The 27,318-nt window shown below is 36.6% G+C and overlaps 2 protein-coding genes across 2 annotated transcripts in view; both read right to left on the reverse strand.

Annotated features, from left to right (window-relative positions):
• Positions 1-2,427: 2,427 nt before the first annotated feature.
• Positions 2,428-4,549, reverse strand: LOC142632283 (protein NOI4). Its single transcript, XM_075806718.1, has 3 exons — positions 4,449-4,549; positions 2,738-2,932; positions 2,428-2,620 (listed from the first exon to the last, which is right to left on the reverse strand). The coding sequence occupies exons 1-3, from the start codon at positions 4,452-4,454 to the stop codon at positions 2,597-2,599; spliced, it is 225 nt and encodes a 74-aa protein (XP_075662833.1). The 5' UTR covers positions 4,455-4,549; the 3' UTR covers positions 2,428-2,596.
• Positions 4,550-6,170: 1,621 nt separating this feature from the next.
• The window catches only part of LOC142631785 (callose synthase 10), a 64,670-nt gene continuing 43,522 nt past the window's right edge, over positions 6,171-27,318 (reverse strand). The window contains exons 33-51 of the mRNA XM_075806101.1: positions 27,193-27,261; positions 26,931-27,102; positions 24,406-24,523; positions 16,646-16,765; positions 16,326-16,441; positions 16,148-16,231; positions 15,733-15,845; positions 13,390-13,442; positions 13,126-13,302; positions 12,983-13,030; positions 11,891-12,049; positions 11,550-11,663; positions 11,324-11,412; positions 11,035-11,193; positions 10,767-10,869; positions 9,677-9,796; positions 7,525-7,575; positions 7,234-7,416; positions 6,171-6,674 (exon numbers count right to left, since the gene is read on the reverse strand). Of these exons, the coding sequence (XP_075662216.1) occupies positions 6,435-6,674; positions 7,234-7,416; positions 7,525-7,575; positions 9,677-9,796; positions 10,767-10,869; positions 11,035-11,193; positions 11,324-11,412; positions 11,550-11,663; positions 11,891-12,049; positions 12,983-13,030; positions 13,126-13,302; positions 13,390-13,442; positions 15,733-15,845; positions 16,148-16,231; positions 16,326-16,441; positions 16,646-16,765; positions 24,406-24,523; positions 26,931-27,102; positions 27,193-27,261 (2,288 nt within the window). The 3' untranslated portion in view covers positions 6,171-6,434. The remainder of the gene's footprint in view (positions 6,675-7,233; positions 7,417-7,524; positions 7,576-9,676; positions 9,797-10,766; positions 10,870-11,034; positions 11,194-11,323; positions 11,413-11,549; positions 11,664-11,890; positions 12,050-12,982; positions 13,031-13,125; positions 13,303-13,389; positions 13,443-15,732; positions 15,846-16,147; positions 16,232-16,325; positions 16,442-16,645; positions 16,766-24,405; positions 24,524-26,930; positions 27,103-27,192; positions 27,262-27,318) is intronic.

Here is a 27,318-nt window from a genome sequence, read left to right on the forward strand (position 1 = left end):
TAATATCACGTAGGCCCTCAGTTGCGTCATAAAAGATCTTCCAATCATACTTGTATAATACAGCTAGACACGACAATTGTATCTTTAGACTGATTCCCAAGCTTTTTAGAAAGTCCAAGGACGTTTTTTTACCATAACTTTTTTCACAATTATGACGAGATCGATTGAGTAGCAGAGAAAAAGTGAATTTTTTTTACCATAAATTTTATCACAAATCGATTTAGTTGTGGAGAAAATGTGGTGAGCGTGTAATAATGTCATTATTCAAAAGTTGATCACCAGTGGATGACCTATCAAATTATGCAAAAGTTGATTCTCAAAAAAAAAAAAAAATTATGCAAAAGTTATGGGCCCTACTCCTCAAAGAACTGCAGCCCTTTAGGAGGAGATTGTAAAACAAGACCGAAAGGTAAAATCTTTATCTTATCATGTCTGACTGTTCTGTCTCTTTTCCCTTGTCTCCCTTGGTTCTAAACGCATTCCCTTGGTATACTATTTTTGAAAAAAAAGTTTTATTGAGAATTAAAAATGTTTTATAGTTTTTTCAAGTTTTCATAAAATGTTTTTTAAAATAAATAGTTTAATGTGTGTCTTTAGAGCATATATTAACCGGACTCTTGATAATTTGATGTACAATTTGATTTACAATAGCAAGGAAGTTTTTGGTATGCTCCTCTTACTTTTTATTCTCTCCCCTGAAGTACTATTAGAGCCTTTTGGAAAGTGAAAAGAACAGCTCAGACGTGTGATATATCCATATCCCAAATGTGAACAAATGGCTATAGGAAGATGTAGAGCCACATTTCTGGCCTTTCCTTTGGGATCAAATATCTATATGTATTGCTCTAAAAAGGGTCTAATGTAAAACCCATTTGGACCCCATAATATAAGGTTCAGTTCTTTCATATCGTAGGTATGCATAGCAAGGGATATATAAACTGCTCAATTTGAACCATTTTTTTTTTTCAGATGAAAATTGTTCCGCTGTTTGAGCACCTAAAGCCGAAGGTCTTCAGTAGAAGATGTTGGCATATATTCACCTCAAATAGTGTGAAGTGTTTTGTGTAGTCTCACCTGCTCTCAGAACTTCAGATCCTCTCAGCTCTAGAATTCAAGGTTGGGAATTTTCAGTTAGGTACTAGGGGATGCCATAGCCTAACCCCTAATTATGAAGATGACGGCTGGGTTAAAGTCCTGGACTGCCAGGAAACTCTCATTCTCAGGCAGGGTGCTCCTCATACAGTCAGTTTTATGTTGCATACAAATGTATTGGTCAAGTATTTTCATGCTTCCAAAGGAGGTTGTCAAGGCTATTGAGGAAAAATTCAATGGGTTTCTTTGGAAAGGTCTGGATGAGGGTAAAATAGGAAGGGGGAGATTTTGAAAACTACTCAATCCAAGCTGTCTCTCTTTGGGTAGCATGGGTTCATGAGGTGCTATTAAAAGGAAAAAGCTTATGGATAGTGAAAATTCCCAAAGAATGCACATTCATGTTTTATGAAGTTGGTGTTGGCAGTAAGGTCTTCCTATGGCATGATAGATGGCTTCCTTATGGTACCTTGTATCAGGAGTATGGGCATAGACTAATCTATGATGCAGCAAGCTCTTTTAATGTCAAGGAGCAATCCACAAGCATGGGTTTTATTGATTGACTCACAATAAGAGATAGGCTTTCCACAAAGATAACCTTTTTTGCAGTCAGCATAGAAGACAGAGATAAACTTATTCTACAACTGCTCATTCACTAAGAGAATTTGGAAGCATATTTGGGATTTGCTGATTTGTTGGGGAATAAGAAATTTCAAATGAAGAAGTTTTAGAGCAACTCTTTGTTTAAGTGTATGGTTGGCTTCGGTGTATTATATATGCATTTAAAGAAACAACAGGATCCATGCAGGGGAAATACAAACAGACGAGCAAATGGTGAAAGAAATCTGTATAGATGTCAAAGCTAGAATGGCTACTACAAGTAGAAATAAGCAATTCCATTCTACATAGGACTCTGTACTAATTGTAACTGGGGGATCCCACTGACAGCACTTCATAGTGCACGGAAGTAGGGCTTAGTTGATGTACCTACTGCATTCTGGAGGTCCATCCTGTTGTAAAAGAGTTTGTTGATCCTTTTTTTAAGGACAGAGTGTAATCATCTGATATATATATATATATATATATATATATATATTTGTTTTTTTCATCAAAGTGAAATGAGTAATTCTTTGTTAGCCTTTTCAAGCCTGAATAGTACCATATATTTGATCTCATTGATATTAAGAGATATAAAAATGTTCTGTGCAGAACCGAGTCCAACATGGGGGTTCCAATCTGAATGTATAAAATTTAAGCTTTCATGTCCCACACTTTCCTTCTTTTCAGTCTTTGGTTGAGATATATAAAACATAATAAAAATCAAAAGAACTAAGTCAAGATAAAAGAGAAATGATAATATATAAATAAATTGATAACTATGATCATAAACTAATCCCTGCATCACTAGACTTCCAAGCACATAGCAAGTGGGATAGTGAAGGTCTCCTTGCGCCTATACTAATGTTGACAAATTACACAGATTCAAGGGTCAGAAAGCAGCCAGGATTCAACCACAGCAAAACCACTTCTTCTGCATTCAAAATTTAGAGCTCTGTAAGATCTTAACTAACAGTTACAGATACCAAACATGAACTGCCAGTCTGCCACCAGAAGCTAATGATACATACAAGTCTATTATAAGCCATACCTTTTGAGGGTACTGAGGATAGCTGTCGTTCTTATACACGGGATTACTTTTTCGTGGGGTCACAAGGTTCTCAGTACCAGCACTGGTCTTCTTCTCATCTCTAGCATTGTTAAATATGACAGTGAATCCTTCTGCTGAGGCAGGATTGTTTACATCCCACTCTCCAAATTTAGGCAGCGGCCTAACTTTATCCTGCTTCAGAATAGAAAAGTTCTACCATAAATAGATGATTACAACTTGAATAGCATAAATTCATTAATGTGAAGCTATGGATAAAGCTCCAAATTTGGGCAGCGGAGAAACTTTATCTTGCTTAAGAATAGAAAAGTTCTGCCATAAATAGATGATTACAACTTGTTTAGCATAAATTCATTAATCTGAAGCGATGTCTACTTATCCATAAAGTAGAATTCATCTCTGCAGGCATAAAGTAGAATTCATCTCTTCAGGCATTAATTCAAGGTATATAAATGGAAGCCAAAATTTTCACCACTTGGCCATCCATCTCAACAGGCAGAGACTAAGAAAAGATCAGAAAACAAACGATAAACTTATGCCCACAGAATTATTAAGCAGCAAGTAATTGCACTGGTTCCAATAACTGCATATTGAAATGTGAAATACAAAGGGGTCTTTTACTTTCCTTCTTTACATGCCAAATTTGCATACAAATGATAGGTACTACTCAATCTCCAAAGAATTTTACAAAAAATGGCACACATCCCAACATAGACTTGGAGATTCAAAGGCACACCAGAACCATCCTGTGTCAAGAGACTCAAGACATGTATCATACAGTGGTGCCTTTCTAACAGATATGCCTCCATTCACTGCCTAACTCACGAGAAAGTATCATGATAGCAGCTTATGCAGAGCCCCTTCACATTTGTTGGGCCCCACAAACCAGTAGAATCCATATTTGAGGGGGGCTTTGTATAAACTGGCCTCATAAGATAATTTTTCCTATATTGTGCAGTCACATATAGTGGGCTATAGAGCAAACTATTTTATTGAACTCATAAAAACAAATGCGTTTCAATAATTAAGTCACATTATGCATGAAAACTAGGACAATCTAGAGAACATATTGAAATATTTAAGGATTTGATTACTAATTTTAAACTCTAAGGGCCAAATTAGAAAGTTGAACAGACTAAAAGGACAAAAAAATAGTGTTTGTCCTTAGATATGGAGATGGGAGATTTGAGTCTTAGACATCTTCATTGGAAATACCAAGAGAAGTGTCAGTTGAGCTAGAAGACTCTTGGTAATTGACCTTATATTATTAGAATAATGAGAAAATTCATTGTTCATTCAAAGACATTTGGATACAAAAGGCAACCGTTTATGATATTCAAGTCACAAAATAGAATGGTCATAATCACACCTACCCTTTATGATTTACAACCAAATTCGTTGAACCCTAAAGAAAGCAAAATAGAAGAAACCATATAGCAAGAATCTATACACTCACCACAACCAAAATCTTGTTTCCAATAAAAAAAAAAAAGAGGCAACAAATTTATGCAAATATCCCTAGTACAAAAAGAAACAAGAAAAGGGTAAAAAAATTAAGGAAAAAAGAAAAAGAAAAGGAACATGTCTGTTTTTGCACATATTGATGTTATAAATCACGTCCTGGAATACAAGACATTCATGAAATAAAAAACGAAAAAAAGAAAAGAGAGAGAATTGAGATATATAATGTTACCGCCATGAATGCAAGATCAAAGGAGCTTCCTATCCCAAAGATGAAATGCTTGGAGAAGAGAGAGAGAGAGAGAGAGAGAGAGAGAGAGAATGAATGAATGAGAAAAAAAATCTATTATGGGAAAGGAAGATTTAGAGAGAGAGAGAGAGAGAGAGCGAATTGTTAGGGACGAGGATGAGAAAATGTGGAACATTGTGTTATTTGTTTTGTACGTAGAAGTAGTTGTTTGTTGGATTGAATATCTCTGTTGTATGAATAAGGTACATACGTAGCCCAACGGTACTAACCGCTTATTGTTTTTTTTTTAATCCGGGGAAATGGGAATATGACTCTTTTGCTGGTCATGAGCACCTCTCTTTTTTCTTATTTTAACCAGATTAGAACAATATAAGATAAGAATGTATAGCTAAATAGAAGGGATATCTATATTGCATATATTACTATCAAACCAACATATCGATAAGTTTCATTTTTACATAAATAAGATTTCCATTTACATCATTGACTTAACAACAAAAAACGATATTAGTTGAGTTAACTTACAAATCATAAGAAGTTAGGAACCAATCTTGAATTGAATCTACTTGTGCGTCTTCATACCAAGTAAACAATATATTATATATGCTTTGTTAAGAATCAAAATTCTCTATCCACTATTTCTGCTCCACCTTATAGTCCACAAATCAAAATATGCCAAGGTTCTAATATATTACAGGTAGCTTATTGTACACAAACGTACACACTTTTTGCACTGAAACTGTGACTTCAAATTATAATTTCAATGAAAAAATGTGTGTACATTTGTATGAAATAAATAGTGTCTATCAGTACTTACCCATAACATTTTATGCATCAATATTTGCCTGGATATACGTGGCTTTAAATAATCCAAGCTGTTGTCTGTTTGCTAACTTATCATAATTAATTAATTATTCTCCACTGCTATTTTATAGTCCAAGAGTTGATAATGTTTTCATTATATAATTGAAGGCTATTTGCCGCATTTAAGTGCAAGATTGCAAGACAAATAGTAATGACTGAATTTAATTGTATTTTAAGTTTTTAACGTCTTGAATTTATAACATTTAAAAGTAAACTACTCGAATGGAGAGAATGGTTAAACGACTGAACATTCATTCTGAACTCTTTTTTCATTGAATTTTTAGAAATAGATCCGAATTGTTTTAAACACATGCTTAACCTACCCAAACTCAGGCACCAGAGTATGTTATAAGTATCCAGGGATGCACACATGTATCATATACGTGCATCAATGAGCTTGATAACCATGCCATAAAACATAATACATAGAAATGAAGATGATTGGCATAATGAATGTGATGTGCTTAAATGTTATTTACACAAGGGGATTTTTGTTAGAAATAAGTCATTATCAGAAGGGCAAATTATAACATTTCATAACAAAATTGGCAACTTTGGGGTCCATTTTGATCTATTTAATCCAGTTTGATCCGGTCCATTTTGGAGCACTTAAGAATTAGAAATGAAAAATTTGGGTTATGAGTACTTATTCTAAATTTATTATAAAAAAAAAAAAAAGATCTCAAACTCGTTTGAAAATCTATTAAATTTTAGCAATTTAATATCAAATTTGTTCCACAAATATTTAATGAATCTAAACTCATTTCAAATTTGTCGTGTGCTAATTGATTTTGAATTATCATACAATCCTAGATTTTATTAAATTAGGGGCAGAATATATTTATTTGAGTTTGAAATGAAATTAATGCTATAATCAAGAAATATATAGTAAAGTGATTAGGAGTGATGGGTTTTTTTTTTGGCTAAAAGACTTTTAGGCAGTGTCTTTTGGGAATAAAGGTTACGTTGGTTCGGAATTCTACAAAACAAAACCGTTAGATTTACATTCTCTCAACTTCTGCTATTGTATACAGTGATAGATATATTGATTTGAGGGGCAATATTATACAGAGAATGGCCATATCAAATATACAATCTCAGATCCTACGATCTCTCAACATTGGCCTTGTTTCCAGCAAGGATGAGAGAGATCTCCAGCCCACGGCTAAAAGCTTGATTGAAGAGCAGACGAGATTGGAATGTGGAAACGAATGGGAACCAGGATAAGATGGCAATTGGGGCAAATATGAGCATGCCCATCCCAGCATCATACATCCGTGCAAATTCGCGCACAGAATCCCACACACCTAAGAGCCGGAGCAGCCTCTTCCAAGCGATTGCCAGCTGTTGAATTACCAAAGAATGATAGCATGTCAAAAGTTTTATCATAACCCAGTTAAAGACTCAGATAAAAATAAGCAGTTCACACTGTTGGCAGCAATTATCATCACAAGTGCCAATAAAGTCAGCTCTGCCAATTAAGCAACTAAAGTCCATGCATCCCAAAGAGGCAAAGACATTGTGACAGTGTGATGGTTTGCGGGACATAACATTTGATCTAAGCATGGTAAGCTAAGCTGCTTGCACTACTTTCTGTATTTGAAATTATATGATGAGTCAAGAACAACTACACCAACTGTTTGTGTAGTAAATCAAATGTCATAGCTGTGGCCATGAATACTATATTCAGCTACACCAGCCATAATATCTTTTGAAGCATTGTATCACTTCATCCTTACTTTCAATCAACTCACTTTCAAAAAAGGTAGAATACTATTATCTAATTGGCAGCCTGAACATAAGACATCCTTTATGTTAATTTTACCCATAGAAAAATATTGTGAAGTCATGCATTATCTTGTGAACATTAAATTTGATCAGAACTAGTATTCAGTTAACTTACACATATTATGCCCCATCCCGTGGGAATAAATGCAAGGATGCATGCAAACAGGTCTGTTATTGACAGATTAGTAAGGATAACAACAAGGGAGACAGCTGCAACAAGCACTATGGATGTGACTCCTTGTGTAAATCGCATCAGTAGCTGGAAGTTGCTTGATTTTTTAGGGCTGTATGTGAAGACCTACAAGGCAAAATAAAATAATGCACAATATAAGATTCACACTTAACAGCAAAGATCAAGCAAGCTGAGGTTGAGGGTGAAAGAAGTTAAATAGAAAATCATACAAACCTTGAATATCATGACAAAGGCAACCAATACAACCCAGGAGAATCCATAAACCTAGAGAACAGAAGCAATTATTAAGATCATGAAAAACTCATCCTTTCGAACAATTAGAATCAGTAGAGTAGAATAAGATAATATGTAGCCAAAGCCAGAAGCATAGGTAACCATATTTCTTTATTTATCCCTTTATTTTTGTTAGAATTGTGTGGTTCAATGAGTAAATTTACCACATCCCAATAGCTTAGGGCCCTGTTTGGATTTTTTTTTTCATCACTCATCACTCCTCACTCAATTTTCGTCACTCATCACTTGTCACTCATCACTTAAAATACCCCAATTTGATATACCCCACCTGTTTGGACACTGTTTTCAGTTCACATCACTCAAATATTTCAACCTTTTGGTGGGACCCATACCTGATCACCAAGTTAGACTCATCTGTTAGCTTACCCGCGGAACCCATTCCCATTTCCTTCACTTCTCATTTCCCCTTCACCCTTCAACAGAGTGCCTCTCCCAAAACACAAACCCAAACCCATAAAAATAGAAGAAGCTTGGACGTGTCGCTGAGTTGCATGTGACTAGAAAACGCCACAAGCACGTGATCGGCGCCTCTAAGAGGATCCGAAACCTAAATGGCCGCTCCAGAACCAAAATCGCCTCCTCGAACCGCCCTAAACTCGAGTAGATCGCCGCCAAAATGTGAAGGCTCATTGCCAAGTCTAGACTCGGCTTGCTATCATCTCCATCGGAGCACCGCTCGAACGACTTCAAAGCCCGGAGCGCATAGTCGAGAGCCTTGTTCGGTCCCTCGCCGGAGGCGATAGTTTCGTGCACAAGCTCGATGGTCATCTCAGAAGCGGAGAGGCAGGTTTGGAGTTTGAAATAGAGTTTAGGGGTTCGGATATTTGTTGGGTCGGAGTTTCAGGGACGGAGATTCGGAGCGGTGGAGTGTCAGGTGGAGTTTTAACGGAGACAAGGCCTGGTATGCTTGGATTTGGGAATGGAGAAGAGTTTCTGTGGGTTGGGTTTTTGGTGTGAAGGAAAAAACTGTTGGTGGGGACATGAAAGGGAGAGCCAGACTTGACAAGGCACTAACAGTGGGTCCATGCCTGTGTGTTTAATTACGAAAATGCCATTGAAAACTGAGTTTTGGAAACTGAAACACCTAAAATGTGTTTTCAGTTTCCATAACTCATCACTCAAAAATCAGAGAATTGAGTGATGAAAACAAAAATTGGAAACAAATCCAAACAGAGTTTTTTCTTTTTTTTGTGGAACCCACATATTTTGAGTTATGGGTGATGGAAACAGAGTTATGAGTTATGGAAATCATAAATCCAAACAGCCTCTTAAGCTTTTGGGAGAATCAGTAATTTAACAATTTTACTAATTTATTTTTTGTTTTATGCAGTGCTAGTGGTTGCAGAAAATAATCAAAGCCAATGGTATATGCAAATATCTAGATCACTGTAAATTGTTTCGTCAGTTGAGTATGAATTGTTGATCTTTAAGGGAAGCACTTGGCAGTAGTTTGCCCCGGATACTGACACCAAGCTTGCAACTACAGGATGAACATAGACACAAGCTCCTCAGACATTTTGATTGTAAGCCTCTTTAATCTCAATCAACTTCAAGAAGCTTCCTTGTTTTGGTAATAAACACTCATCTCCAAAATCACTATAACGATGGGAACACATTAATATATTCCCAAATATCATTTAATACAGTCCTGAAAATAACATGTCACAAGATTTCTACTCTTTTTAGAAAAAAAATTTCAATGCACTTTTTGCAGAGAAATTTTTTTGGCATTAAAATTATCTTCAGTGTCTTCATTTTTCACAGGAAAATTTCTCACGAAATCCAGAGTGTCAGATCAGCAATTTGTGACATGGCACAAATTGCAATTTCAATTAAAATTTTGTTAGCAGAATCTGCAGAGAACTGGCAAAACAAAATGTGTACAAGATAGTTTTTCCTGCTTATACGGATGGGAGAACTTAGGGAGCTGCTTATTAATCACAACCTATCTATAGAATTACATTAGAAGCACTTACTAAGCAAGGGGATTCATGAATATGCTTAATTTAGTTTGGAATAAAATACAGAACATATGTAAGCTATAGTGCAGAACAAAGGACAAGAAGGCTACCGCAAGCGATGTATCGTTTCCTGTGAGATGCAATTTATATACTACGCCATATTGGAAAAAGAAGAACCTCGCACTCAAAATTGTTTCCAATATACGACCTCTGAGTGTTTGTATATGCATCTGCAAAAGATGAACATAACTAACGAATATGAAAAACAACTACTTACTGGGAAGAACTTCCAATCCACAAAGTATAACAAGCCCATAGGTACATTTGTTAAGCATAAGAAAATTCATATATAAAAGAGCATAGACAGCATGTGATGGAATAATTCTCACATATCCTAGCCCAAATAAATATGCAGCTTTTCTTTCTAAAATAGAACAAACAGGAAAAGGAAGTGCCTTAGAGAAAATATTTCTCTCCTTTATCAACATAAAAAGTCATAGAGAAAAGAGTTTGGCGCTATAAAATGCCCCACCTTCAATCCCAATCCAAGCCACAAAAGGGAAGAAAGGAAAGAAAATTAAAAAAATGATCAAGCTCTAGCACACGGGAAAAAAAGGAGAATAATTGTCTCAACAATTTTTTATTAAATTGTAGTCGGCTAATCATTATCATGTTGCAATGAAAACGAAAATCAAACATCTTATACGTCAAAGGAAAACAAATTACGAAAGCAAATATCAAAATGTGTGCTTATCAAGAGATAAAGTGAAGTTGAAACATATTGTCTCTAATAATTAATATTCTACCGCTCCCCCTCACATGTGGGCCCAAACTCCCCCTTAATTAGTCAGGCCCAACAAGTGGGATTTTAATAACTTAAGTGGGAGGTAGAGTAAAGACAAGGACTGAACTCAGGTCATTTAACTAATATTCTAACACTCCCTCTCATGTGTGGACCTAAACTCCCCTTAATTAGTGGGGACCAACACATGAGATTTTTAATATCTTAGAAGGGAGGTAGAGTAGAGACAAGGATTGAACTTAGGATCTCCTGCTCTGATACCATAATAAATTATCAATTGTCCCAAAAGTTTAAGCTCTTAGGAAATTGTGAATTTAATCATTTAATTAATATTCTAACAATCTCTATTACAATAGCTACATAAAGACAAGAAAACAATTGTGCTGGTAGTTATAAACCTGTTCTTCATCCCACCAAGATTCCCAGCTATCTTCTCCCTTCACACCTACTCCACCTTTGTACATAAGCCAACTAGTCCAATCATCAAAATCCTCCACAGTCCTGTTGATTGGAAAGTAGGATTACAAGACCGAGAAAGACAGAATGATACATAGAAAATTATAACAGTTTCAGAAACATATAAAATGCACAGAAGTAAAAGCAGGGACATAAATGTCACAAAAGAAAAGACAATTTCCAGGAAATATTTAAAAGCTAAGAACTTACTTTTGCCACTCAAAACCAGAGGGATTGAAGATATAAGGAGCAAAGAGCCACGAGAGGACAAGGAACCAACTGCTCATGGTGAGCAAAACAAATGAAACAGCACCTCCATCCGTATACCCATATGCAATGTAAACTATAAGAAGCAGTGCCACCTCAAGTCTGCAAAAAACCAACTTCATTGTAGCAGGAAAATAAACAGTCCTTGATACATCCAAATAAATAACTTTAACCCCCCACTCCTTCCCCAAAAAGCAAAATCATCTATCCTCTATTTGAAAATTTCACTCACGCTTTGGTGAAATGACTTCTTGAATAAAGCCTGTAATTATCAGCAAACTTGATGTGACGGACAACAAAGCCTCTACCAGTTGCTCGGTACTGTCAGTAAAATATAGAAATGCAAATAAATCTTTCAATTGCAAATATATATATATATATATATATATATATATATATATATATATAAAAATAAACAATAACTTTTGAAAGAAAAATCAGAAAATGTATTTACATACTTTTGCACCTCCATGGAGGATGGTTCGTCCAAAATAATGAGTTCTTGTTCCTAATGAGAAAGTGAAGAAGACAGAACACAGCTGAAGTTGCATTGTAATAAAACTGAAAACAGCCTGCAAATATTTACGTAACACTAAATGATTAACAATACAAAAACTTAAGCACAAGGCAATACAATTATTGAGGAAAAAGAACAAGATAAAGAAAAGAAGAAGACAAGAACATTATTAGAACAGACAGAAAGTATAAAATGACAAGATGGACTTATCTAAATATATAGCCTGCTAGAGCCTAAAAATGTCCACACCGTAGGAAAATGCAGGAGACAATATATACTGACCTTCAACAATCCCAGTTCAAGTATGAAACCCATTATCATTGGCACTGCAGTAAAGATTCCAATCTGGACCAAGAACTGAGCATTCAGAGCTGCATCTAGGGCCGAGTTACCCGTAATTTTTGCTTCCTTAGAGATTGCTTCATCAAGTCCAGAGAAAGCCTGAAGGAGTTGGCAGCAGATTGACAAAAAGTTAAATTAAGTGGTAAGATGCCTTGGTGCAATTCTGAACGGAAGAACAATATATCCAAGAACACTAACTCCAACAGCTAGTACTAGTCATTTGAACACAATGAAGAAGTACACAAACCAAAGATTAAAACCCAAAGAGCATTCTTTAAGCAATGTTTACAACATTATACTTATCAGTGCACTAAAATAAAGAAGTCAGTCACTTTTCTTGGTTGAATGGATTTGGGTAGAGCACTGACTATGGTGGCACTGCAACCCTCTAGGATGCAACCGGTGTCTACAAACAAATATAGCTTAGACTAACCAGATCCAAGAAGAGATTTAGAACTTATTAATCCAACTCAGAAAAATATAGCTCTTACTGGGGGTTCAAGGGATACCCCAGTGGTTCCAGCACCTCTTGTGGTGCCTGGGTATTGAGGCTTGAACCCCCATCAGCCCCCTCTCCCTATTTACCCAAAAAAAAAAAAGCGCTTAGTATTTTTTTTTTTTTAAGGCTCAGTCACTGCATGCGGACACATGTTCTAAAACATTTAACCACAGGTACCTTTTGGCAAGTGTTCCATAAAGCTTAACTTTCCCTTTTTTTTTTCTTTTTTTCTTTTTTTCGGTGACAAAAGCTCAATTTAAAGCTTGACCCTCCCCATCTACCAGGCTGCAAGAAATGCAGCACAAATTCCTAAACTTCCTTACCTAGCCAGTTATACAAATTGTGTAATAGACAATAAGCTAGTGTTACCCCTGAGCTTAACCAGAAATTTGACAGTAACAATTTTATACATTTATAATCATTGTAGCTATTATAAAATTAGGAAGAAGAGTAAGCTTCAGGCAAAATAATTATTATTCATTTACGTAACATGGTGAATAACACAGGAAGGGAAATTAACTTTGTTAGATTACCAGGTAAGCTCTTCCATACAAAAATATGTATATTGTAAGGACTGTCATCTGCAATAACAAGGAAATTCTTATCAGCACATTCCAGGGACTAGTTATTTAAATGATCTAAAATAACAAAAGAACAGGATATGATTGAACCATACCATTGTACACACATAGTAACCAACAGTTGTGAAAAAGAATGACAGCATTCTAAAGAAATCAAACAATTGTCCTAGCCTGTATATATCCCTGCTAAGGACTTGTTCTCCATTTCCACCTGCCACTTTCCCTTCAAATAGGGCAATCTGGTTTAATCCAACATCCCTTCCCTTTCCAACCTGTATGAGAAGCAGCAGCTATCAAGCAACCATAAAAGAAACAAAAAAAATTCAACATAAACAGTCAAATTTACGAGTATAATTAACCTGAATATACTCATGATGTGTTATGTTACCCTGCCGCAATGTGGAGTTAAACCCTGCAACAAAAATTAAAAATATTCTATAATCTCATGCTACGAGAACCAACAGAATGCTTAAATAAACCATATCAATTGTTAAAAATAAACAGATAACATTTGCAAAGAGAAGAAGTAATTTCAGACCAAGTTCAAGCAGAATAAGCTTAGCGCAAAACTAGCAGCCATTAGTCATGGTCAAAGTACCATGGAGGCTGGGCAGTGAATACATAAATTATAATGTATCACACATGATCCATCTCTTAGCGTTGTTACATAATCAACAAAAGAAGTATACACTTCAGTGAATAAATATTGACAAGGAAATTTGCAACTGCAATTGACATAATAAATAGGAAGAAAGTAATGCAAAACAAGGTAATTGGAAAACTCTCTTGCTGAATATAACAAATTTTTTTTTTTTCATTTAAGTAAAAAATTTAACCCCAAATATATATATATATATATATATATATATATATATATATATATATATATATATATATATATGTATATATATTAAAGTGAGATAAGTATCTATTAAAAAAAAAAAAAACTACTTTGTGCAAAAAAAGCACAAAGAAGTTGAAAAGTACAAGCAGGAAAAAGAAAAGAACAGAAAATTAGTTACAAGAGAGGAGAACTAAAAGATGTCTTAGAAAATTTCTTCTCTTTAATGAAAATTTATAATGAAAATTTTTATTCTTTAAGCATAAAATATGTCTAAGAAAGGAAGGCAGAACCCTCTATCAAATTGTATCATAGAATGGGATAAAATACAATTATACTGATAACCGACCAAGAAATGCCTGCACTTCTATGCTAGACTTTATATGAGCGATCAGATTTCCCTTTACCTAAATTGCAAAGGAAAATAAATCTTGACAGACTAAACAATAAGAATGCTGAATAAAAAAATGTTGGAAAGGGGTTTTGGTTCGCATTGCAGTCAGGATATATGGGGTGCACTACCTTATGTTTGATGTCAATATTTGGAGAGAACATTACAATCACATGTTCAAAAGGAACGAGCGCTCACTTTTGGAATTGAAATTGTTATTTTTCCGTCCTATGTATGATTGGATGGCTGCCTTGAGTAGTCATCCTTTCTCTAATATGATTGGAATTATTGAACTTGTGTACTTTTAACTCGCTTCTCGATGAAAGAGAATTATTCTATTCTCCTCAGTGGAGGTTTACTTGGGCAACAATGGAAGGACATATAAAGTCAACATCAACCACAATTTTATAAGGCTTCTAATACAGAGTAAATGGGACCTGGGAAAAGAAAAAGGTACACAACCTCTCTAATTAATAAATACCATGATTCAATAATGAACCTTTTCTTTTACCCTCCACTCCACCCCCCCCAAAAAACCCCAAATAAGAAGAAGAAAGGTTCCATAGGTAGGTAGATTCACTGCCAATGTGTCCTTTTTTGAGAAAGATAATTATTTGAAAAGAAAGACAGGAAATCAATACAAGTAACACAAGCACACAAAAGGTTCTCCAAAAGCTACAAACTAAACATTACAATACAAAATTTGAAAGATAAGGAAACTCCAAAACATAGGAATACAGAACAATGCCTAGAGCAGTCGTTAAATCAAAACACCAACCTGTCATGACTACAAACTAATGATGGTGATAGAAGAAATTCATCTTCGTTAATAGTGGATTACCTATTGAGAAACATTGCTATACTCTATTGTTTCAACTTCATCAATAATTTATCCTTGATTTTTTTTTTCCTTAAAAAGAAAAGAAATGCTTTTCTTGTTGGCTCGGAACTAGAGTTCAATCTTCAAACATAAAAAACAGTGAACCAACTTGTAGCAAAGTTGAATCCAAAAAAGTAATTTTCCAGGAACCACTAAATGGTGACTACAATTTAACCAATAAAATCAATGCAAAGCAAACATATTAACCTATGTGACTATTATGTCACTGAAGACTTTAAATGCCCACTATTTCAAATTTTTTTTTTGTTTAATAAAAAAAAATCTATTAGTCTTATTTGATAAACAAGTTGCATGGCTACATTTGCAGAGATGCAGTTCATCAAATGATGTAGCTCTCTAGTCCCTTCTCTCAACGAACAAGGGAAATAAAGCAACTACAATTCCTTCCCCTGTGAAAAAACTCATTCAAAGACATGTCTAAGTGAAGCAAATAATATAAATTAGCCAATGCTTCAATATGAAATCTGGAATAGATATCATGTATAGAAGAAAGAGTATAGGTAAACTTGTTAACAACAGACACTAAATACAGCAATAAGAAGCAAATCATTAATGCCCTTCATACTTACCTGCATATATATCCTCACTAATGTTAATAACACGTGACGCCTTACTGATGCCTCCGCGAGTTACATGAAATATTCGATCAAACACATCTGGATGTCCATAATGCATGCGGACTCTGCAACGCATGTGTATATATATTAATGATAGAACAAAGTCAAGTAATTGCAAACACCATAATACAATACACTTCTATCGCCCAACTCAATAGAGCATGTTGTGTTTTTTGATTTATAATGTTCTAATAAACAGTTCAAATTCATAACCCACACTTTCCAAACTAGTGGAATTCAACTTTTCTCCACTTCCTCCAACCTTTTATGTGTGAAAACAGCTAAAAAGTTAACTACTGAATCCTGAAAAAATGATCTATAAGTCAATTCAATCACTTTTTTATAAGATAAGTTTTTGACGACTCACTTGAGTGGACTTGCTAAAACACGCTGACCCAAGGTTACAAAGCTAGTCTCTTGATTGGACATGAACCAAGCTAATGATGAGACACTGCATTTACACATTCAACAAGTAAGAGGTAAGAAAGACCACTACTGAATTTTAAACAAAAATGGACTATAATTTAAGTAGTAGCATGACAAACCTTCCTGTAAAAACATGCTCCCTTACACCAAGAATAGTTGGCGGTCGAATACCATGATTACCACGAAACTCCTCGAGTAGATTTCTCATTTTCATTGCCTCCTCAAGGTAATTGTCCTACATCAGAAAATAAAGGTGTTACTATGTACAGATCATATCTATATCGTTCTTTGCTAAAGTTAAAGAGACATGAATTGAACCACTCATAACAAATTGCCTTTTCCAATTAAAAGACTAAGCAAAAACCCAAAAAGATACAAAGGTGACCACCTAAATAGGGGATGTAAATTTATGTCAATTTTTTGCGAGCATGAGAGATACCTGATTCATGTCGATGGTTTGAACAGCTTCCCCGCGAGTGAAGATTATAGCATGGTTTTGGTTTTCAGGCTTCCCTTCTCCAAGCTTTGGATCACCAGGTAGTTTAATGGAATATATTTCCTATAGATTGATAAGAAGAATAACGTTAGCAAACGACAGTTCAAGGCAAATGGAAAAAATGGTACCAAATTTTGCATTTAATGAGGGAATAAGAAAAAAGGCTGAATAGAAAGAAACTTTTTTTTTTTTTAATAATACAGTTGTTACAGCAAGTGGAGGGAGGAGGGATTCAAACCCTGTTTCTCATAAAGAGAACCAAGCAATGCCACTGAGCTACAAGACTCCTACATGCCTATATATATATATATATATATATATAGATAGAGAGAGAGAGAGAGAGAGAGAGAGAGAGAGAGAGAGAGAGGAACAAGAAACATCATTGTTCAAGAATAAACCTGCATGTGTTCTGTTCCAAAATGGGACAATAAGTTAACAAGCAGGAATTCTTTAAGATATAAATTTTTTTTGATAAATAACGTAAGAATATTATTAATAATAGAAAAAATGCCAAGCCAAGTACATTGGGGATGTACTATGGGGCACAAATTAGGAATCCAAAGAACAACGGTCAAGAAAAATAGAAAAGGTAGAACAAGAAAAATGGGAAAATACCACACTCCATTCAAAGAGAGTGTGTAAGAAAAAAGACTTAAGCTCTAGCAAAGAACGTTCACAACCCTCAAAGCTTCTAGCATTCCTTTCACGTCAAATGCACCACATCAAGCAATGAGGCACTAATTTCCAAACATCAATGTGACGATGTCATGCAAACTTTCCTTGCCAAGCCTCAAACAACTCAAGAACAATATGAGGCATAACCCATTGAATACCAAACAAGCAGAAAACCAACAACTACAACTCCCAAGCTATAGATCAATGAAGTAGAAGATGATCCACCGACTCTCCACACCTCTTACACATATAGCACCAATCAAGCGCTATCACTTGTCTTTTACGAAGGTTGTCTGTTATTAAAATCTTACATAAGGAAGCAGACCAAGAAAAGAAAGCCACCCTTGGAGGTGCCTTATATCATTCTCCATGGAAAGGAACCCAGAATAGGAGGCTAGAAAGAGCTATAGTAACCTCTAACCTCAAAACCTCTATTCCTTCCAGGCTTCCAACAAACCTTATCTAGGTCAAACCCCCACATTGACAAAGAATAGACCAACCCCATAAACCGATCAAAGGCTTCTTCTTCCCAATCTTGTGGTGGACGACGAAATTGCACATTCTAGTGAAACCTCCCAGTAGACCAACCCATAACTTCAGCCACCGAGGAATCCTTAGACCTACTAAGACAATAAAGCTTCAAAAATGCCTCTTGTAAAGTACAATCCCCACACCACACATGCTTTCAAAATTTCACTCTAGTACCATCTCCCACATCATAAACTAGGAGTTTAGAGAAGTTCAACCAGCCACTTCTAATGTATCTCCACAGGCTGACCCCATAAGGACTTGTCACCTTTTTCGTACACCAACCACCCCAAATGTTCCCATATTTTGCCTCTATAACCCTCCTCCATAAAGCGTCAATCTCCATGTCATACCTCCACAACCATTTTCCTAGCAAGGCAGAATTAAAGTTTCCCAACCGTCTTATACCCAACCCCCAACCTGTGACGGCCTACATACCTTGGCCCAATTAACTAAATGTATTTTAGGTTCACCACCAATCCCATTCCACAAAAAATCTCTCTGTGATTTCTCCATACGCTTTGCCACCTTACCTGGTAACGGAAGAAGGGAAAGAAAGTATGTAGGTAAAGACGAGAGTGAGCTTTTAATGAGTGTCACCTTACCCCCTTTAGATAAATACAATCTCTTCCAACCTGCTAATCTCCTCTCTATTCTCTCTAAAATAGGATTCAAAACCGATAAATCCTTAAATTTTGCACCTAATGGAACGCCCAAATATTTCAAGGGCAGAGAAGACTGCCCACACCCTAATAGCCCCACCAAAGCCTCCAAATTGTGCACCCCACCAATAGGTACCAACTCAGATTCCCCCAAATTAATACGAAGCCCTGACACCTCCTCAAATCTAGCAAGAATCACCCTCAAACTAGCAATCTGAGATGGTTCAGCATCACAAAAAATTGGAGTGTCATCTGCAAATAAGAGATGAGACACCATCACAGATGGACCAGCCGTACTACCCACAGAAAAACCTGAGAATTGCCCAGCAAAGGCAGCCACATCCAACATACGACTTAATGCCTCCATCACAATATCAAACAACAATGGAGATAAAGGATCCCCTTCTCGAAGCCCCCTAGAACTTCCAAAGAAATCAGGAGGGCTACCATTTATAAGAATGGAAAACTTTACAGTTGAAATGCAATACCTTATCCATTTCTCTGAGAAACCACAACGTTGAAGCATATACATTAAAAAATCTCAACTCACATGATCATATGCCTTCTCCACATCCAATTTACACAACACACCTGGAACTCCTAACTTCAATCTACTATCAATGCACTTAGAAGCAATCAAGACGGAATCCAAAATCTGTCTGCCCTTCACAAAAGCATTTTGTGAATCCGAAATAAGCCTATGTGCCACCCTACGAAACCGATTAGCCAACACCTTAGAAATAATCTTATAAATCCCACCAACTAAGCTAATAGGCCGAAAGTCCTTAACCTCCACAGCATCCACTTTCTTGGGGATAAGGGCAAGGAACAAAGCATTAAGAATATTCTCAAACACCGCCTGAGTATGGAAATTATGGAATACAACCATAATTTTGTTTTCAAAACACTCCAACAAGACTGGAAGAATGCCATGGAAAAGCCATCCGGGCTAGGTGCATTATCACCATTAAAATCATTAATCACCCCAAACACCTCTTCTTCCTCAAAAGGCCTATCTAGCCAACTTGCATCTTCCATTGAGATACTAGAAAAATCCACATCATCTAAGATAGGTCTATGAGCCACATTCTCAAAATAAAGTTGTCAATAAAACTGAGATATACAGTCTGCTATAGCAGCCAGATCCGAAGACAACACCCCATCCACCATAAGCCTATCAATAGAATTAACCCTCTTATGAGAATTAGCTATACGGTGGAAAATTTTAGTATTCCTGTCTCCTTCCCTAACACAGAGAACTCTAGATTTTTGTCTCCAACATATTTCTTCCAACAGAGTAGCTTTTTCTAACTCATCACGAATTCTTCCCATTTCTACTCTTTCCTCCACTGATAATCCCCGACTCTCCTCTATATTCTCTAGAACACTTAGGCCCTTCCACAATTTTTTAATCCAAACTTCAACATGACCAAACTCCTCCACATTCCATCTTTTCAAATCATTTTTTAAGAGCTTTAATTTATTAGCCAGAATAAAACTCGGTGCACCATGGACCTGATAGGAATCCCACCAAGACCGAACCCTATCCACAAAACCCTCATCCTTAAGCCACATATTCTCAAATCTAAACGGCATACTCCCTCTCTGAAACGATCCACCCTTAAGGACAACTGGAAAATGATCCGAGCACAACCTAGACATCCGTTTTTGAGAAACTGTTGGAAACTTATCCTCCCAATCTGCAGAAAACAAAAATCTGTCTAGCCTAGCCTTCGAAGCAACTTCTCTAGAATTTAACCAAGTAAAAGTACCCCCTTGCAATGGCAGATCAAGAAGACCCTGTTCCGAAATAAAATTGGAAAACTCCCGCATAGCAACAGTGAAAGAAGTAGATCCCAATTGTTCGGAAGGGAACCTAACCACATTAAAGTCACCACCCACACACCATGGGACACTCCACCAACTATTTAAGCCACAGAGTTCCTCCCATAAAAACCTCCTATCTTGGTGTAAATTAGGACCAAACACACTAGTAAACGCCCAAACAAACTAATCTGACACACTTGTAAACTTACAAGAAACCGAAAATCTCCTCATTGCTTCCTCCATTTTATTCACTACCCGAGTGTCCCACATCATTAACACCCCACCAAAAGCTCCACAAGAACCTAAATAAGACCAGTCAACATGTTGGCTACCCCACAAGCTACGAATCACCGCTCTATTAATCAGCCCCATTTTGGTTTCTTGGAGACAAACCACATCTTGCCCCCATTGCCTAATCAGATTTCTAACCTTCAGCCTTTTATCCTGCTCATTCAACCCTCTAACGTTCCAAGAAACAATCATCACTCTCATTGATAAGGCACAACAGCTTGCTTAGAACTTGCACTCCTTACTTTATTTGGATCATACTCAACATTCAAGGATGACAAAAAATTCTTCAACTCCCGCTGACCTTTCTGGCCTGACTTGACCAACTTCGTCTGATCACCCACCACAAGTTTCTATTTATGTTTCTTTCTGGCCTCTATGGCTAATAACAATCCTGTAATCTGCTCCTCAAAACCTTCTAGCAAAATGCCCACAGATTTCTTAAAAGCCTTAATCCTATTGGTTACCCATAGTGATGGTTGACAATTGTCCACACTCTCCTTACACCCAATCTCCTTCAGAAGACTAGACACCAACTCCAACAGACCTTCAGTGGCCAAAGGTACCACAACTAATGGCTCATCACCTCTCTCACAATACCTCAGCCTTTCATCAAATTCCCACATCTCATTCTCTGACTTGGGAACCACAAACAAAGACTCTACTAGCCCCTCATCCTCATCTGCCCAAGTAACCCTCTGCCCTGCATTAGTAGTAGAAACATTACCTGATACACACTCGCCCTCCAAACTTGAGCAGACTGACATACAATCTGGAGATCGATACAATGACAATGGGATCACTAATTGTCTGCCATCACGCAATTGTAGCATCCAGTCTTTGGAATTACCCCAAGACTTATCCAAGTCTCCAACCAACTCCCTAATAGTAGGACCAGATAAATAAACTCCCTCAGAATCAGAGTCATAATTTGTAGTGGCTGAACCTTCCGAACCCACAAAATCCTCTTCCCCATCTTCCTTTGCCACCTGAGATGTCTCATTGGATGCTTGGACCACCCCCACTGGCTTGACTGGCATGGTGGAAGACTGGGTCTGATTTCTCAGACCACCAAAACTATCGGCACCAGTCACTTCCGGTGCAATAATTGAGGACATCGTGGCCGAGGACACCACTGGCACCAACATCGACCCACTCGGGTCACCGATCGCCGATATTGGGTCGTGGGATGCATGGGCCACTTCCTTTCGTTCTATCGGCACGGTGGGTGTTGGAGCGAAGCGGGTTGGGCTGTGCTGACCACCCTCACCTGCCACTTCCATCACTGCTACGGAGGAGCTCGTGTCCAAGATTACCTTCGGTGACATCGCAAGCATCACCGTTGTAGTGGGCAAGTCCCTGGAGCTCTCAAATTTCTTCAAGGCAATGGTTTCACTCCTACCTAAGCTCAGATTAACTAAACAGTTCCGATGAGAAGTCTCCAGAACATTAAGGCCACTAATAGAACTCTCTCCAACCTCAAAGTTACATGGGCTTGTCAAACCCAGGCCCAAAGTAGACACCTTACTTCCCGAAAGGCCTACTGTTTTACTCAAAGTTACGTGGGCTTTCTGATTGCATGGGCCCAGCCCCACTGTTTTATTCTGAGCAATATTACTCTCCCTTGCTACCCAATTGCCAGCTTGTTTACCACCCTTAACTCTATCCCAGGAAACCCGCCTCTTTCCAAACTCATTCACATCCACAATCAGCCCTCTCCCAAACCAACGGGACTTCCTATTATCACGCCACTTTCCAAATTCAACAATTTTTTAATTCAAATTAAACTTCAAAGGGATATTGAGCTTATTTGCTTCCGGGATTTTCTCCTCAATAATATTCTTACCATTAATACCACCTTCACCACCCTCACCACCACTCACGGCTGCTTGGGAAAAACTTCCAGCCTGAGTTTCATGAACTACTACCTGTGTGTGAGAATTGTCCCTCGGAGGCTCCAAAATATTCTCCACAACACCATCCTTGACCTTTTCTTTGATAAAAATCTGCTGAATAGGCTTCAACCTTGCCTGTACTGGAGCTTTGACAGCTTCCACATGGACCCGGCAGAACGATTTTTTGGAACCTGCTTATACTTGTACGATACAAAATTCAATCCACCTAACGCATATTGAGAAGGTTTGAATATTCTTCTTAATTCAATCCCAAAAGTTCTCCATCCTCCTTGTGACTTACCGGCAGGAATAATGATAGTTCTCCTCAACCCCCCTACCTTAAGCTCTGTCACAGATAAGTATTGTCCAAACAAATTGGACCCCCATTGCAAAGTATAAGCAGTATCACCATCCCTGAACGTAAAAAAATGCTTAGGATTAACCCCTATCACGGTGTGTTTTAGACTCCACATCACCCAAAGTGCTACACTCTTACCCATAAAAACTAATTGCATGTAACATTTTCCCCATTCAAAAATCTTAAGGGAGTAAAAGTTCCCTCCTTCCTCCACCTCCAACTGAAACAACTTAGATTCAATAAAAAAAAAACTTCTAAATCCACCCATACTAAACCTAAGATATTAAATCACAGAGCACAATGCAGACAACAACAACAACAACAAAAGATAAAGAATTCACAAATTAGCTAACAAACAAATCACGCAAATTATAAATAGTGGGCATCCAATCTCCTTACGCTTTTTTTTTTTGGTGGATGGGGAGCAGAAATGTTGACTATAACTGACAATTTTCAACAGTCACCAGTTCTAGAACCCAAGTGATGAATACAATTGTGAACATAGGAAACCAATCAACCAAATCATAAATTTTTTCAAGTCTTAATTGAAATGGAAATCAAATACTAAAATTTCAGATTGTACTCAGTGCCATAAATAAAAAAGAAATGTTTCCACAAGAACAGTAAAAAATAATTTAATTTAAATTATTTATACACCATGAGAAATAGATAAGCTTTATTGAATCATCAAAAATAAAAAAGGTGAAATGTTATAAGACACACAAGTTATACCATACAAATTGCATACAGGAAGATAATACAATACTCTTTCTGCCCCATGTTATTAGTTCTATTTAGAAAATCCAATTTTTTAAGGGAATATCATTTAAAGCATGGTCTTTCAAACAAAAAGGTAGAAGTTTCCAAAACTGCCATCTTTAATTTAAACTAAAATAAAACTAATGAAAAGAGGTACTGACTTTTCAAATAAAGCACACGGGAAGTTGAGAGAGTTAATCATATTGTGTCCATTGACTTTTCAAAGAAGACCCATTTTGGGATATAAAGGATCAATATTATGGGATGGAGGGAGTAATTGATAAGACGAACTCATGTTACAAGTAACATAAAAGCGGATAGCAGTGGCAATTGACCATGTACTATGAAATATATACAAAAAGTTCTATTACACTGTCATCACATTTCAAATGTTAACACACTAGAACTAGGTAAAGAAGACATCCACATGCACAGAATCTGAAACAAAAAGCATGTTGGCTAGTCTTTTTCCATCAACACTTTCACAAAATATATAGAGCATATCCTTGAAGAAGAAAGTAGTATCTACTTGTTCATCACTAGAGAAGAACATTTCAGACTGATTTCATCACTAGCTAAAGTGTACCATGCTGAGGTAATCACAATCTTGCTTTCAGAAAATAAAATTGGAAGCATACAGGGAGCAATAAATACTCAGAAACCAACATTAGAAAGAAAATAAAGATCTATGAAGAATGAGAAATCATTTACCTGATCTTTTCCATGTATATCAGCTTTGACAAGCTTTGAATAGAATTCCTTTGAAACCTTTCCTTCTACTGCACCGCTCTCCTCTACATGAATGAAAGCAACTCGGAGTGCCTCATTCCTAATAACAGAAAAGTATATTAATATACCAACAAGTGTTGCAATGAGGTTGGATAGGTTACAAAGAGATTTCTTATGGGGAGGTGTGGGAAATCAATGGAATTCCACTTGGTGAAATGTGGAATGGAACCCTGTTCAATTTGGAGGTTTAGGTACTAGAAAGCTTGGTATTTTCAATCAAGCTAGTTTAGGGAAGTGGCTTTGGTGCTATGCTTTAATATGTCAAGGAGCAGGGGATAGGAGAACTTGGGATGTTTGTTTCATTCAGGGTCCTAATGATTGGGAGGCAAATGTGGTGGATGATTTCTTTCGATTCTTGGCATCCAATTTACCTTCAGTGAATGATGGTGATCGTTTGAGATGGAAGTTGACAAAAACCGGGGATTTTACTATCCATTCATGTTATCATAAGTTACATGGCTCTTCTTCTGTTGTTTTTCTATGGAAAGGTATTTCGAAGGTTAAGGCACCCTGGCGTGTCTCTTTCTTTGTTTGGACAGCCGCATGGGATAGGATCCTCACAGGAGACAACTTGAGGCTTATTGGCTTTGACTTCGTTGACTGGTGCATTATGTGTTGGTGCTGTGGTGAAACAGTGGATCATTTGTTGTTACATTGTGGAAAGGCTTATCGGCTGTGGTGTTTTGTCTTTAGGATTTTTGGGATTTCATGGATTCCCTCATGTATGATGTCAGATTTTCTATTTAATTGATGGAATTGGTTAGGGAAGCATTTATCATACATTTGGAACATAGTTCCGTTGTGTTTGATGTGATGTATTTGGAGGGAACGCAATTGGCGAACGTTTGAGGATTTAGATAGATCTGAGGATCAACTGCTTGCCCTCGTTTTTTGTTCCCTTTTTTATTGGGCTAGGACTTGGAGACTCACATCTAGTGACTCTCTTCCTCTATTCCTTAGCTCTCTTCTTCTTTGTAATTAATGCCTTTCTATCTTTTCGCTTTTTCATCTTTCTTGTACTTTTGTTATGCTGGTGCTAATTTGCATCTAGCAGTTTTTTTAATATACTTTTTCTTACCTATCAAAAAAAAAAAAAAAATGGAAAGGGTTCTTCTCTAAAGGAGTATTGAAGCAAAATACAATGAGACATAGGGCCACTGGAGTACAATGGAGGTCAATAGTGCTCACGGACTGAGCTTGTGAAAGCCTATTAGAAGTGGTTGAGATAAGTTTTGAAGTTTACTCCATATCTTGTTGGGGATAATACTCACATTTACTTTCACTTCAAGGTGGACAAAAATTTCGGGTTTGGAACATCCCAAAATGGAATGGACAAAAAACTTGGTGGAGGAAGTACAATAGGATATGTAATATAACATACATCTATAAAAGATTAAAATGCAATGAGCCCTCTCTAACATTGGAAACCCCCCCGGGGGGGATTTCCTCCTTCTCTTTCATTATGTTTATATGCATAGTGCTTTAGGAATGCTAAGAACTTGGGCATGGAATGGCAGTAAAATAATGGAGAGCAGATATTTATCAACAGACCTGACCTCCAGCACATTCAATAACTACAGACTAATAAAAGGAAATTTTCTTTAACAGGTAAATACACCACTTATGCACCTGCATGGTATTGAATCCGTGACTCACCATACACTTGCCTTTTTTATAAATAAAAGATTTTATTAAGTATAGAAAGAGCAGAACCCCTTCCAAATGGTTGGACTTTTGAGAATGTAGAGCAATCTACACAGGCTGTTAAGATTTTTTTTTTTTTTTTGGGGGGGGGGGGGGGGGGGGGGGTTTCAGGTAGCCCCACTGTTGATTTTGAATGTCTGTTTGTAATTCTGTGAGGATGCTTGCATTTTGAGAGCTACTTTCTTCCAGTAAATTATTTTACTTATCAACGAAAAGGGCAGAAGGCCATCATATTATGTGGAACTGCATCCTTTAACTATATGCAGAATGCTTTTAATCACAGCCAAATCCTTTTCAAACCATTTAATTATTCACAAATCCTAGGTAGCCACATACTCAAGCCCAAATTTTGAATCATTGCTAACGTTATATTAATATAAATCAAGAATGATTACTTTAAATTTCAATCTAACAACAAAAATGGATCAATATTAAAAAAAATATATATATATATATAATAAATTTCATTTTATATATAATAATAACACAACAACAAGAACTGTATTTTTTCAATGATCAAATCTATTTTCTTGCATTTCTTGTTCTTGTTTGAATTTTGCACCAAGATCAGCAGAGTATTTTGTAACTATTTAGTTGAGTTCATGGATCTGTTAAATCTCTAGTTGTAATTCTTTTTTTTTGATAAGTCTCTCTAATTGTAATTCTTTTGGACACTATCTTTTGAGACCTCCTTTCTTTAGAAGACTCTCATTACTTAACAGGAAAAACAACAGTAACTATACCTCTGTAACAAAAGAGCAATATCAGCAGCCTCTGGTAACTTTTTTTGCTTTTGTTGACCATAAATTTGGCATGACACAACGTAAGTAAACTTCAAATCTGCTTGTGCCCTTGATTCACGAGACAACTCAAAACCTTGGGTTGTGGGGAGGTCCGTTTGAGAATATGCATCCTCTATAGATTCAAGGTAAAATGTTAGGATATATCTGCAACATTCCCAAAAATAATAAATTTACGAAATTAAAAAAGTTATGAAGCAAATACCTCCCAGAGGTCTCCCTTCAAGATAACTCTGCAGCATTAAAGCCCTTCTATAGTACATCATACCACGCACTGTTTTTTCCAAGATCAAAAAACATAGGACAAATCGATTAAAGTGGTATCAAACTC

The sequence above is a fragment of the Castanea sativa genome, chromosome 4 (assembly GCF_040712315.1).
Source record: "Castanea sativa cultivar Marrone di Chiusa Pesio chromosome 4, ASM4071231v1".
In the NCBI taxonomy this organism is placed as follows: Eukaryota; Viridiplantae; Streptophyta; class Magnoliopsida; order Fagales; family Fagaceae; genus Castanea; species Castanea sativa.

Bases quoted from the DNA above. Each gene is read 5' to 3' on its own strand.
- LOC142632283 (XM_075806718.1), bottom strand. The intron at 2,621-2,737 runs GTATGGCTTATA...TTTTGAATGCAG, and splicing joins ATCCTCAGTACCCTCAAAAG to AAGAAGTGGTTTTGCTGTGG.